General features: G+C 37.6%; 1 protein-coding gene across 1 annotated transcript; it reads right to left on the reverse strand.

The window, feature by feature from the left end:
• Positions 1–838: 838 nt before the first annotated feature.
• DMP1 (dentin matrix acidic phosphoprotein 1) lies at positions 839–8719 on the reverse strand. The gene is made up of 5 exons (XM_004463924.4): positions 8651–8719; positions 8157–8204; positions 5706–5738; positions 5477–5524; positions 839–3216 (listed from the first exon to the last, which is right to left on the reverse strand). Exons 1-5 carry the CDS (start codon positions 8702–8704, stop codon positions 1876–1878), a joined length of 1524 nt encoding a protein of 507 aa, XP_004463981.1. The 5' UTR covers positions 8705–8719; the 3' UTR covers positions 839–1875.
• Between the last annotated feature and the right edge of the window lie 5417 nt (positions 8720–14136).

Here is a 14136-nt window from a genome sequence, read left to right on the forward strand (position 1 = left end):
CATCTTTCCCTCTAAGTATCCAAATTTCCAGAGAGGGAAAATCTGATGACAGCTCACATCACCATCATTCTCATGCAAGCAGAGCATTTGAAACCTGCCTTTGCAGAACCTGCTGGCCAGGCGCTCATCCCATCCAATCATCTGTAGTGGAGCAGGGTATCTGAGTCGTTCGAACCTGGTAGCCAAGGTTTTAGACACCCAGCAGGCCTAATATAGGGCAGTTTTCCTCAGAAGGAGCCATGGGAATGGCAAGAAACTATAGATCAATAGTCAGCTAATTAACAATCCATAGGGCCATGAAACCAGCTTTGATGTTCTCAGGGAACAGAGCTGTGTGGGAAGAGTCAGACTGAATAGGAAGTCTTTCTTTTAATTTGTTCTGGGAATTCTGATGGACTCTAGAGGAAGTGTGGGTAAAACATATATTCGAAAAACACAGCTGCTGAGGTCAAGTAGTTTCCTTGAAAGAAAAATATATAAGGAATATGTTTTCCTGTAGCTTCCAGAGTTTACAAAAATGAAAGTCTGAGAGCCAGGAAGAACTACTGTTAAACCCAAACAACATGAAGCTTTGGTGTGGCCTCATATAAAAATTGAGAGTTTGCTTTATTTTTCTCTCATTTAAAACAGGTATATTTAGTGAACTTCCATAAGAAACACAAAATAATTTTATTAAAATTCTACTTGGATTATAGATAAAATTTTCATAAAATAATTTAAGAAAATATCTTATTTTAATGGGAGAAAGCTAATAAAATATTTGGTAATATGTTAAAGAGTTGCTTAACCTAAATATATCCTAATAATCAGCACCACTGTAAAAAAATAAGTACACGCATTTATGGGATATTATAATCTTTAATACAAAACAAATACTTTATGTTGAGGTAACATTTCAAAGGGTATTAGGTAAAAGTCAATTTAATTCTATATATACAACTTTTCTATGTGCAACATACATAAATGATTCAGATAGTTCTTCTAGCATTGCACATAAACTGATTTGGGGGGGTGGGGAGGAATAAAGCTAAAAATTATCTGTTTAAAGTGAGAATTCTTTCTACCAGCCTGTCACATCCAATTTTCCATACCATCACCAGGGGTCAGTAATGTGACATTAATGGGAGTTCCACAAAAAAACAATAAACAGGATAAAAATGTTAGAAAAAAAGAGTTTTGTTTATCTGAAACACCTCACTGTGCAATAATTGGAAAGTACTTCCACAAGTTAAATTTTTAATCATATAGGATTTCCTATTGTTCATCCCAAGAATAAATAGTCTTCACCACCCTGCTTCAATGGAGAGATCCTATGCAACCCTCCAACTCCAGTGTCTTTTCCTTTGTGAAGCCTTCCCTGATTCTGCAAGGCAAAGTTGGTTACTTCTGCTATACTCCCACAGCCTTTTGTTAATCCTTCTGTTAGAGTATTCATCATGTTGAAGTGTTATAATTCTTGTTTCCCTCATATGTATCCCTCTTTAGAGTATAAGCTCCTCAGGAGCAAGAAACAAATCTTAAGCTTCTTTATATCTCCAGCACCTAGCATGGTGCCTGGTACATAACAGAACTTCGATAATTGTTTGCTATGTTAATGAATTAGGAACTATTTCTGCTGTAAAGCTCTCATGCACATCTCTCTTTGCTTCCAGTCTCATTGAGTGTGTCCTGGTGTCATTCCATATTCTGAAACTTCTGTAGAATGGTAATACCCTAAAAACAAGGGTAATGTCAAGCAATTTCTTTCTGGGAAAAAAAAAAGGTCCCTGGCTATCCTCCTGATAAAAGGACAAATAAATTATAGTTGTAATGATTCCCCACTCTCCAACCTCCAAGGCTCCTTTATGTGAGAGCCACTTCTTAGGAAAGCTGATGCTAATAGCCATCTTGGCAGTCATTGTCATCTTGGTCCTCAGTGGGTTTGTTGTGATAAGTATCCACAGTTAGCTTTCTGCTCTCTATCTCAGTGTTTTTTGACTGGCCATCTTCCTCACTACTTGATTTGCTCTCAGTAGAGTTGCTATCTTCTTTGGATTTGCTGCTGTCCTGAGAATCACTTTCGTCATCTTCCTCAGACTGGCTGTCCTGCTCAGACTGGCTCTCCTTGCTCGGGCTCTCTGCTGAGGCACTCTCAGACTGGAGACCCTCCTGACTAGAACTGTTCTCATCCTCAGTGGTCTCAGGACTTTCCTTGGAGGAGTTGAGGCTCTCGTTAGATTCACTGTCGGCTTGCTCTTCTTTGGATTCACTTTCTGAATTAGAGGACTTATTGGAGTTTTCCTCTTCGTTGGAGTCACTGTCCCCCTGATCTTCTTCTGAATGGCTGGCATCATTTTGATCTGGGTTATCACCCCTGGACTCACTCTCTACCACTTCCTGAGATTCACTACTGTTTTCTTGAGATGGAAGGTCAACTTCTTGACTAGATTCACTACTGAGGTCTGGTATGTTTTGGCTATCTTCTTGGGACTGAGTCTCCTCACTGTCTTCTTGAGATTCACCCTTGCTGTTTTCCCTGGATTGACTGAGGCTAACATCTTTGGAGCTGCTGTTTTCTGTGGAATCACTCATGACTTCTTCCATCATATTGTGATCATCAAGCTCATCTTCCTCAGAAATGCGGGACTTTCTGAAAACTTTCCTACTGGGATACTCCACTGATTGGTTATCATCTGAATCCTGAGTACTTGCTTGCTCATCACTATTTTCTTTTGATTTGACACTGGCACTGCTCATTCTGGAGTAGCTTTTCTCACTCTTAATGCTGTCTGGATCATCACTCTGCATTCCTTCATCATCAAACTCAGAGGCATCACCATGGCTACTCTCCCCCTCACTGCCACCTCCCACCCAGCGCTCTTCACTCTCGCTCTCGTGGGTGGCGTCTCTGCCCCCAGGCCTGCTGTTCACCTCACCCCCATTGTCGAGGTCCCCGCTCTCACTGATAGTATCCTGGGCACTATCGTCCCCTTGTGGGGTACTATCTTTACTGGCTTGTGTTGCATCAGAAGAGTATTCCTCACTTCCAAGACTGGTGTTTCCTCCATTGTCCTCATCACCAAAGGTGTCATCTCCACTTTCATCTTCGTCATCATCTTTATCATCTCCTCTTCCTCCACTCCTAGACAAGCCACCAGCTGGTCTATACACATTCCGATGATCATCAGGGCCCAGGCCTTCCTCTGATTCACTGCTTTCACTGGGGTCTTCATTTGCCTGGAGGTTGGGGTTACCAAATATTGTCAGTACTCCAGTATCTGATTACGGAGGGTATTATCTAGTGTCTGTCTGGGCTCTTTGTGCTTTCTTCTTCCTATGTCCCATCCCTCCTCTAAACCACAGTTTCACTATTCAATAATAATAAAATAACATTATTATTAGAGGCTAAACAGGCTAGGGAAGAAGAGCCAAAATTCAAATCATTCCATTTTATATAAGCTTACTTCACTCAATGCTGTAAAGTTTTTCTCAAAAAGCTTTATAGAAATCACACTTATGAAACACAAGTCATATTTTAATTCTAACTTAAAGGAAATTAAGCATAAGTTGAAGGAAACAAAATGCTCAGAGAATTTTTTTGTGAATTAAAGAGCTTGTTTATAATGCTCATTCAATTTTTTGGGTAAAACAGTTCTAAAAAATAATCTTAATGACCCTAATATTTTTTTCTATTCAACTCTGGAAAATATATTAATCTTAAATTAAAATATATTAAATTATATATTAAATTATATAAAATATATTAAATTATAATATATTAAATTAAAATATATTAATCTTAAATTAAAATAAATTAAAATATATTAATATATCTGCCTAATATATTAGGGCAGGAGGCTGAAATCATTAGCTAAAATAAAGATAAAGTGTTGTAATAAGGTACACTCAAGTAATATTTATAACTCACTCAAGTAATATTTATAACTAACTCATTAGCTCAGGCAAAGAGTTGTCTGTAGAAGGCTCAACTAGAAAATTTTAACTAGTGTGACAACCAATGCAACTTAATTCTAAATGTGAAGTCAGAGATGTGACCACAGTGAGCAAACGGAAGGATATAGATAAAAAGAAATAGTGAGTCTTCATCTACCATGCTCTGGAAAACTGCTCTCATTACCTTACAATAGAGCACGCTCGCCAAATTTTTTCTTTTTCCATATGTCCCTATTGATCAGAGTCTGAGTTTCCACTTAGGAGTGTTGAATGATGACATACTTCATATTGCTGGGGTTCTGTACTGTTATGCTGGAACTGACGGTGTATTGAACTTACAATACCTCCTTAGGCACATTCACACCCCTTTCAAGCAGGGACTGATGTCCTCATTTGAAAGCTCAGAGAACATTGAGCAATAAACCACAAAGCCCATAGCATCTCTCCAATTCTATGCTTTTAAACTTCTACAATATTCTACAGATAAAACTTTAGTAAATAAAGGTAAAAACATAATAATTCATCTTTCAACTCTGGTTGAGGGCAAGAAGCAACATAGGTCAAAACTTCAGGAGAAACCTGGTTCCCTGAATCTCTGGAGACTGAGTTTGGTTAAAATGACATGACAGCCCAGAAAATAATGACATTCAGTCTTAGAAAAATGGGGGCAAAGAGCCTTTTTATTTTTTCTTCACTAATGAACTATAAGCTAAGTCAAGTTCTGGAATAAGTCAAGTGCTGGCAATGAGAAGGCTGGGTCATTTGTTTTTCTCACTCCCAGGGCCACAGACAGGCCTATTTTAAGGAGAAAGTCATTAACTAAAGTAGCTATTTCAGTAGAACAGGGGCTCTTTACCAGGGGTCCAGGGACTCTCAATGGGTCTGTGGAAAGATTTCATGTGGTCTGTGAGCTTGAACTGAAAAAAAATCAACTTACTAACCTTATTTTCTCTGACCTCTAACTGAAATCTAGCATGTCCTTCACTTATGAATATATGCAGTAAATAAATTACAGTAGTATTCATTTCACCTGACTGGCAAAGGGGTCCATGGAACAAAAAAAGGTTAAGAACTCCCATGTTAGAGGTTCCTTTGTGCTCTCCTAATTTTCTCCTCCAACAGGATCCTGGACCTGGAGGACTCCAGGCCCAGCAGGTACCTCATGCTAGAGTGAACACTAACCTGATCTAAATTGCTCCAATCGTAAAGCAACATTTTAGAATGAGCAAGCTACGGCTTATCTAGCATAGTCATTGACAGTTTGTGTGTGTGTGTGTGTGTGTATTATAATTTTACCATGAGGGACATTTAGGGCCACAACATCTACAATCAAACACCAGTGATAAATATGGAATGAACAGCCTGCCTACCACATCTGAATTCTTCCCCCTCATTGTCCTCTCTTTTTTATGGAACTATTCAGCCAGCATAAACAGTGGTTAGAAAACATTATATTTAGAACTGATGCCAGGTCATTTAATCTAACATCATTTCCTTCAATTCTTAAGTAGCCAGAAAAGTTAAGAAAGATCTGTTTAATTACCTGTTCCTCTGAACTAACTTTACTTTCGTCTGATGACTCACTGCTCTCCTGAAAGGAGAAAAGAAATGTTTATTTTTCCTTAGTAGTTCCTCAGGAAAGAAAAAAAAATATGATTCACATCAATTGCTTGTGGTTTGGATTTACTACTTTCAAAATGGCATAAGGTGATGCAAAGAGTATGCAAGTTACTTCATGAGATGTTTATGACAAAAATAAATGAGATAGTTACCAAGGGTGGTGTTGGTGTCTGAGCCAAATGACCCTAAAAAAAAGGGAAGGAAACAAGTTACACCTTCACAGATGGATTATGTCATTGTAAATATTTAGAATAACTTAAGTATTTTTTTAGTTTTTGATATGTAGTTTACATGAGTAATAATATTTTACAGTGAAATTGTTGAAACGTGAATAAGATAGCCAATGGCCTAAAAAGATCTTGGAATAAAAAAGACCTAGAAGATGTTTATATTTCTGATAATTCACTTACAGAAAAATATACATTCTTTGAAGCCAGTTCTTCATACATTCTTGAGTGAATGCAGTAGGACAAACAGCATTGAAAGTCAGAATCTACATTTAAGTCTCAGTGTGACCAACCATCAGGTTTAGCACCAAAAGTCCTGTATAAATCTGGGTAAATTGGAATGGTTGGTCAAGCTGTGTGGATAATCCACCCCATGTGTCTGACCTTCAGTTTCTTATTCCTGAATTAAGAAAATTAACACCCACTGTGCTTATTTCACCGTGTTGCCATCAGGATGAAATCATCTAATACGTATGGAAGCATTTGAGAACCAAAATCTATAAGGTAGATTTTGAGAACATCTACCTTATAAAATTCAATAGTAGACACAATTAAATTGAAAAAGCAATTAAACCTTTTGAGAGTCACACAAGTATACTAATAGAACAAATGCTAAAATTGTGACTTTAGCTAGTCACAATTCAGATTTTCTTTACTTTTTTTAGTCTTGTAAGTACCATAGAAACCTCTGATGACCTCCATGGACACAGCAAGGTCCCAGTGTGAGTCAATGCTGAGCAATAGGCATGAAGACCCAAGGCCCAAAGTAGAGCCGAGAAGGGCTGCTGGCAGCAGGTCTTCAACATGCTTCCCAGCAGGGCTAAGTGAGCCATGTTTCCTCAGGGGAATGAGCTGTCAGCACTTTAAGCCTTTGCCCTGGACACTGCAGGCAGGCATGGGGGAGCAGACTCCTTCCAGTCTGATATCATCTGGAATTAAGGCTGCAGGGGAATAAGACATTGGTGTTTTTCTCATCCCAAGTATGGACATGAGGGCACAGCAGATTTGTACTACTATAGCATCTCTGATGGAAAAGAGGAAGGATCTACAGTGGCTGATTCTAAATTAATTAGCATATGACTATTTCTGATAAAAATTCATATAATAAATTCTGCAATGTCTACCTTGACCTCAGGCAGAGAGAGGCTTCTGACTGCAGGCTTCTGACATCATATGGCCAAAGCTTTGGGCCCAAGCTGGGTCGCCACAAAAGCCATCAGGAAACAGGGTAGTGAACAAAACTCAGACTTAAGATAAGATTTTAACCCTTATTTCTGGTGCCAGTCTTCAGAACTTAATGATCTCCTGGACCTGGCCCCTGCCTGAGAGGGAATTAACACACTGGTTAAGGATACGGAATCTGAAGCCAGAGCAAGCTAGGTTCCAAGCCTGACTCCAGCACTTACTAATCATATAGCCTACACAGACTAGCTTTAGTCAGTGCGTCAGTCTTCTCTTCTATAAAATGAGAATAAAATAACAACTTATCCATAGAGTTGCGAAGATTAAGAAATTTAATACACATAAAACACTCAGAACCATGCCTGGCAACTGTTTTTGAGTTTTTGAGAGTTAATAGCTACTGGGTTATTGAGAGACAGTACTCAATAAACGTCAGCCATCATTCCAAAGAATCTAGTGTCTTCTCATCCTTTTTTGTTCACTTCTCAGGAACCCCCTTACCTCCTTAGACACATGTTATCTTCCAGGCCTCTCTTTTTTTTTTTTTTTTTTAAAAGATTTATTTTTATTTATTTAATTCCCCTCCCCTCCCCCGGTTGTCTGTTTTTTCTGTGTCTTTTTGCTGCGTCTTGTTTCTTTGTCCGCTTCTGTTGTCGTCAGCGGCACGGGAAGTGTGGGCGGCGCCATTCCTCGGCAGGCTGCTCCCTCCTTCGCGCTGGGCGGCTCTCCTTATGGGTGCACTCCTTGCGCATGGGGCTCCCCTACGCACTCCTTGCGCACATCAGCACTGCACATGGGCCAGCTCCACACAGGTCAAGGAGGCCCGGGGCTTGAACCGCGGACCTCCCATGTGGTAGACGGATGCCCTAACCACTGGGCCAAAGTCCGTTTCCCCAGGCCTCTCTTAATAAAAGAGAAGTCCTGGTCCCTCCTGAACAGTCTTGGTTCATTATCATCTATACCCTTCCACTACTCTACACATCTATTATAAGAATTAAGCTAAAAAATGCTACCTCACAGATTATACTACTCATTTGGAATTGAAGCATTATGTGCACTAAAGCTTACTTCCTATGTTGTACATTATTATTGTACTCATTAAATCATTAGCAGGTTCCACATTTGCACTGGAGCCATTTGGGTTATAGGAATAATATATTAAGATAAATTTCCAAACCTTATATTTCTACTTACCTTGCTTTCTTCAGAGCTCCCAGATTCAGTGTTCTGATACCTGGTCACCTAGAAAATTTAGCAAACTCGGTCAACGCAGAGCAATTTTTGAGATAGCAGCTGTTAATACTTTATATACTTAGGGGAAGTGCCAAATTTGAGAAAACACGAGAATCACCTGGAGGGCTTGTTAAGTAGATTGCTGGGCCCAGTCCCCAGAGATTCTGGTTCAGTACATCTGAGGTGGGACCCAAGAATTTCTAAAAATATCCCAAGTTGATGTTGATGCTGCTGCTGCTTTGAGAATCACTCAAGAGAAAATGAGACCCATAGCTATATGAATGGCACCTAGGAATAACTCAGATGGCTATTTTAAAGAGAAAGGCTTTCTAAGAAACTTTTCATCTGAATAGACCATAGACACCATGGCTCATAGCAAATGAAAATTGTGGAGTTTTACGTATAAACATTTTTGTTGTCGTCATTGTTTTCATGTATCCTAGACTGGTACTTACTGGGAAAGCGCAGGATAACCCCCACAGGAACATAAGCAGGATGCTGGTCTTCATAGCCAAGCGTGATGCCACTACCTGTGAGGAAGGACATAGGTGTTTTTTTCTCTTCTATGAGAAGTAGCCTCAACTTTTACCAGCTTTTTTCTATTAAATAAACAACTCTTGAAATGTCAGTCAACTGAAGAATGGGTAAATAAAATGTGGTCTATCCACGTGACAGAATATTATTCCATAATAAAAAGGAATAAAGTACAGATACATGCTACAACATGGATGAACTTTGGAAATATGCTAAGTGAAAGAAGCCAGTCCAAAAAAGACCACATATTATTACTTGATTCCATTTATATGAAAGGTACAGAATAGACAACTCTGTAGAGACAGGATGTAAATTAGTGATTGCCAGGGCTGGGATGGATGGGTGGCTGAGGGTGTTGACTATGGGGTGTAGGATTGCTTTTTGGGGGAAAGAAATGTCCCATAATTTATTATGGCAATGGTTATACAACTCTGTGAATAAACTAAAAACCACTTCACATGGATGAAGTGAGTGGAAAAAAGAACTCAGTCCTAACAGATAAATTGAAATCTTTTCAAAGGGGAGATCTTCCAATACTTCTTCACTAACACTTCAAATATAATAAATATTGGGGGAGGTGGGGATAAAGCAACAGGAATAGAGAAATTTCTAACCATTCACTTTCATAATGTTCATCTTGATGTGGCAGAGCAACCTGGTAAATTTATTCCCTTGTAAAAACTACATTTATTGACACCACTGATAGGTGGTGGGAATTTGCCATGAAGCATGCACAAAATGGCTTGTATATCACATTTAAACCACATAATAATGTCTAGACAAATAGATTTCTCTTGCATTTTTCCTGTCTTGAGGAGATGCACTATGGGAGGCTTCATATTACAGTTCCAGAACAGAAAATTCTTATTGTCTATTTTGATATATTCAGTCATACATTATACATGATTATGCTAAATTCTTGCAAGTGTCATTTGCAGTACTGAAGGAGCTAGGGAAGATTAGAGGTTTGGGATACATTTGTGATTCTTGCTGAGAAAAACATGCCAAATCAAACTGTATTTTCTTGGAGGGTGGCTTCCTTTCACACTTCAAGAACTGGCGGCATCTGAAAAACAACTTGTTCTACATCTAAAAATAGATGTGCTAGATGCTATTGGAAAAGTTATTGAAATGATTTAAAAGGGAGTTAATTTGCATAGGGCGCCCTTGTAACCGCCCCGACATTGTTGTCATATGGACTTCCATACGTTTTGTTAAAGATCTTGCAGGTTTATTTTACTTCACTTTTGTTGGTTTCCTTCTTAAAATGTTAAGTATTTACTAGACCAGTGACAAGGGATCTACACTAAGATTCTCAATCCTGACTATATATTATTATCGTCTTGGAGACTTAAAAAAAATACTAATGCACAAATCCCACCCTAGAGTAATATAAAAATCCTAAAATAAGGAGACTAGAAATGTTCCTCATTTCTACTTTCATGCAGCTCACATGGTCAAACAGTTTCTCATTTAATATCATCAGCATTATCCTTCTTTAGCAAAGACACTCTTAGTTTATGTTAATTTCCTTATTCTATTTCATCATAGTATATATCAGTCCTTGTGTTTTGATATTAATTTTTTTCAAACCTTTTGCCTAATATCAATAGAGGAAACATGAAAATGCTCAACTCAGCCAAATTCAACAGATGTTGCTTTCCTTTAGTGCCCACAGTCAAGCTTCTTTTGTTTGTTTATTTGTTTTTGTGGGGTTTTTTTTAAAGTTCTGAGGCTAATTTCTTAAGGAAAGGAAGTTTCTCCAAATATTATACTATACACCAACAGTTTCAGCTTTACAGGTCAAATGAAAAATTGGCAGCTAATCATTTTGATTTTCAAAATAAAATTACAATAGCATTTTAAACTTAAGATGCTCTGAAAACTAGCAAATATTCCAGCCTTGATAAAATGTCAATAAATATTTTCTCCTATTGTATTTTCATTTGCTTCTATCTTATCTAAATAACAAAAAATGGGAGATGCACTTTTCATTTCTCTAAGCCAATGAATGATATGGTGTTTACCAAGGAATTGTGTGTTTCCAGTCATTTTACTTAGGAATGGAATATAGTGACACACAAAGAAGATGTCCTAACTTTCTCGAGCTTCTAGATATGCCTGTTTGTACCCTGACCTAAAGCAATTATTTCCCAAATGGAAATGCACACTAACATAAAAGCAGCCCTGGAGTCCTGAGACAGAAGAAGTTGCCTCCCAAAGATTATAGTCTCCCATTGAGTATTAAAGAAAGCCGTATCTTAAACATTATAGCAGGTTTTCAGTGAGTATTTTCAATAAGAATAATTACACATTTGTGAAGTGGACTTCCAAGTGAGAGTTCAAAACACCATCTACCACCCTTAAAAAGAGTAAAAACAGATAAGCAGTAGCCCTACTTTGAGCAATAGGTTAGCAGAACAGCTACAACCCTGAAAGATCTGACTCCAGAATCCCATGCTCTTCTTCATTGATTAGTCAATGCCATTTGTACAATGCCAGCATGCAACAAAAAGAAATTAACGAATGTGATTTTAATTCCACCTGCTTGCAAGACACTGTATTAGAAGACTTTCAACCTTTCTGGATGTTTTCATAGAGTTGAAAATACTTCAAAATGTTTAGGACCTGGAAGAGGGAATGCAGTACAGATTTTCAAACTTCTTATGTTCTGTGTTCTTATGTTCTGGAATTTGATCAAAGTTTCACTTAGAAAATATATATATATATTTTTATGCAAACTGGAAAGAAATAGGCCAAAAGGAGGAAATAAAGGCTTGAAAAATCATACAATCTTTTTATTCATTGGAAAACAACATAGTGGGGTTTGATATGCCTATTTTTCTCGGTATTTTGATCCTCAAAAATACCAACGAACACATATTTATTCATTAGCAGTCAACAAATATAAATTGAGAACATACTGTGTGCCAGGCACTGTTATAGATGCTGAGGATACAGCAGTACATAAAAAATAATAATAGCCTGTTCTGTCAAAAGTAAAATTACCCAGAACCCAATGATCAAAAGCTCTATTAGCTAGAATGTGTTTTATTATTTCTCTTTGAAAATAAAGTGTAATTGGGCCAGGACATGAACTCTTACCAAGAAATCAGAGATCCAAACAAATAAAGCTGTAAAAATTTCCACCACTACCAGTTGTACTTATCTTGTACCAACATCATACACCTGCAACCTCTGTAAAATAACTCTAAGTGCTCCAAAATTATGTATGGATTTGAAAGCCTCCAGCATCCGAAGCACATTGGTCCACATCATAATCATTTTGGACTCATGCCCTTTTAAAAATTGTTTGCTTATTCATTTATGTTCCATTAATAAGACTAAAGTAGAATAGTCTACTTGAGTCTCAGTTAAACAGAAAGTTTAGCTCACTATAAGTTACTCCTGGAGAAGACAGCTGCTTGAAGTATTACTATTATACATGGAATCGTCTAGATGTCATACAGAATGTATCACCTGACCTCAACTCCCACTCTCTGTTGTAGAAAGTAGACTCTTCTGATAGAGATTAAAAAGTGGAATAAATGCAGCAAATACAAATACAGATGGACAGAGTGTATATATACATAATTCTACATTAAGAAAATGTTTTAAAAGGCAATTAAATTCAACATTCACTGAACTCTGACTGTATGCAAGACATCATGTTAACATAATACTCAGCCAAACAATAAAAAAGCATTACTATTATCATATTCTAAGCATCTTCTTTCAATTACTCAGTTGATATTAAATATTATTAAATGTTTTATAGCTGAGTAACATTAAATGGCATTTAATTAAAAGAACATTATTTTGATAGCCCTGCCAGTCAAGTTTAGATTGTCTCACAAATTTGTAGGCCATGAATATCCCAATATCCATGAAACCTAAATGTAAAAGTTTTGTTTTACTAATTAAATGTAAACTTCAAAATAACCTTCTATCTGCCTGCTCTTCAGTATCCTTTCAAAAGTACTATGCTCAGATCTAATTTAAGGTATTACACCCTTGGTTCAATTGACTTACCTGTCATTTTAATGTCATTATTTACTATAACATAAAAAATAGGCAAAAACGGGGGTCATTTTTACCCAAGGCGTAGCTCTCCCCATCTCTCTCTGCATGACATAATGCCTCTCAACATGTATGTGCATTCAATATTTTCCAATCAATGTAGTGGAAGTTATAAAATAAATTAAAAGCTGAAAATGTCCTACCTTCTTCAGTTCCCAAAAAGTCTCAAAAATCAGGCTGAAGTTTTCACAGAGGAAATCTGTGTCAAATGAAGTAACACCTGTGTTGGTGTTTTGAACAATTCTCTGATGGTGCAGGAATTTAAACTCTGCTTCAGCTCTTCTCAGCCAATCAGCCCCAGGCTAGGGGTGACTGACATCACAAGGTGTCATCGGGACTCCAGTACACCCACACTTCCTCCAGCTTGCAGAGGCAGATTTTCCCTAAAAAGCTCTTGTGGTTCCCAAATGACTAGACTAGTTTCCATTAAATTGAAGATCTTCCTAAAGCTTTATTTTGATTTCTAAATATATGTCATTCACTTCCATGCAGGCTTATGAACATTATAAACAATGACAATGTCTCCTACTCACTGACAGATCCCAGCAGACCCAAGGATGGGAAAAGTAGGTCATCAGGTGGTTAGAAGGTTTCCTGTTAATGTACATTTCCAGGATGTACATGAAGGAAGCTACTAAAATACTAGGTTTTCTTAAATTGTTGTTGTTAAGAATATAGACTTCTTTTCTTTCCCTTTTCCTTTCTTAATAACTTCTACCACTCATCTCCTTTTCCTCCTATCATCCTATCTCCTGGTCCGCCACACAAAGGCCCTAAATGTTTACTAATTTAGTGGAATACCAACTTACAGAATTCTATGACTGGAAATGTTAAAGCATCTCACTAAATAACTTCTGTATTTTACAAGAAAGAATTTAAATCTAACACATAATTCCCCCAATTGCTTGTCATGTTTTGGCTTTAGCCCTGGTAACTCTTTAAAATTAGAAATGAATGAAAGGAAAATATAATTGGGTTGTATATTAATTTGCCAGCTGCTAACACAAATACTATACAATAGGTTGGCTTATTGTGTCACAGTTTTGAGGCTAGAAGTCTAAAATCAAGGCACCAGCAAGGTGATGCTTTCTCCCCAAAGACTGTCAAGTTCTGGGTTTGGCTGACAGTAATCCCTCAGTCTTTGGCAATTCTATCACATAGCAATGCCCAAGGTGCTGTCTTCTCCTTTCTCTTCCAGATTCCATTGACCTCCAGCTTCTTGCTTCCTCGGGCTTTTTTTCTGTATCCAATTTCCTTCGTTTATAAGGATATTGGCCACATTGAATGAAGACCAACCCTCATTCAGTTTGGGCACACCTTAGATAAT

Source organism: Dasypus novemcinctus, chromosome 1, assembly GCF_030445035.2.
Source record: "Dasypus novemcinctus isolate mDasNov1 chromosome 1, mDasNov1.1.hap2, whole genome shotgun sequence".
Taxonomy (NCBI): domain Eukaryota; kingdom Metazoa; phylum Chordata; class Mammalia; order Cingulata; family Dasypodidae; genus Dasypus; species Dasypus novemcinctus.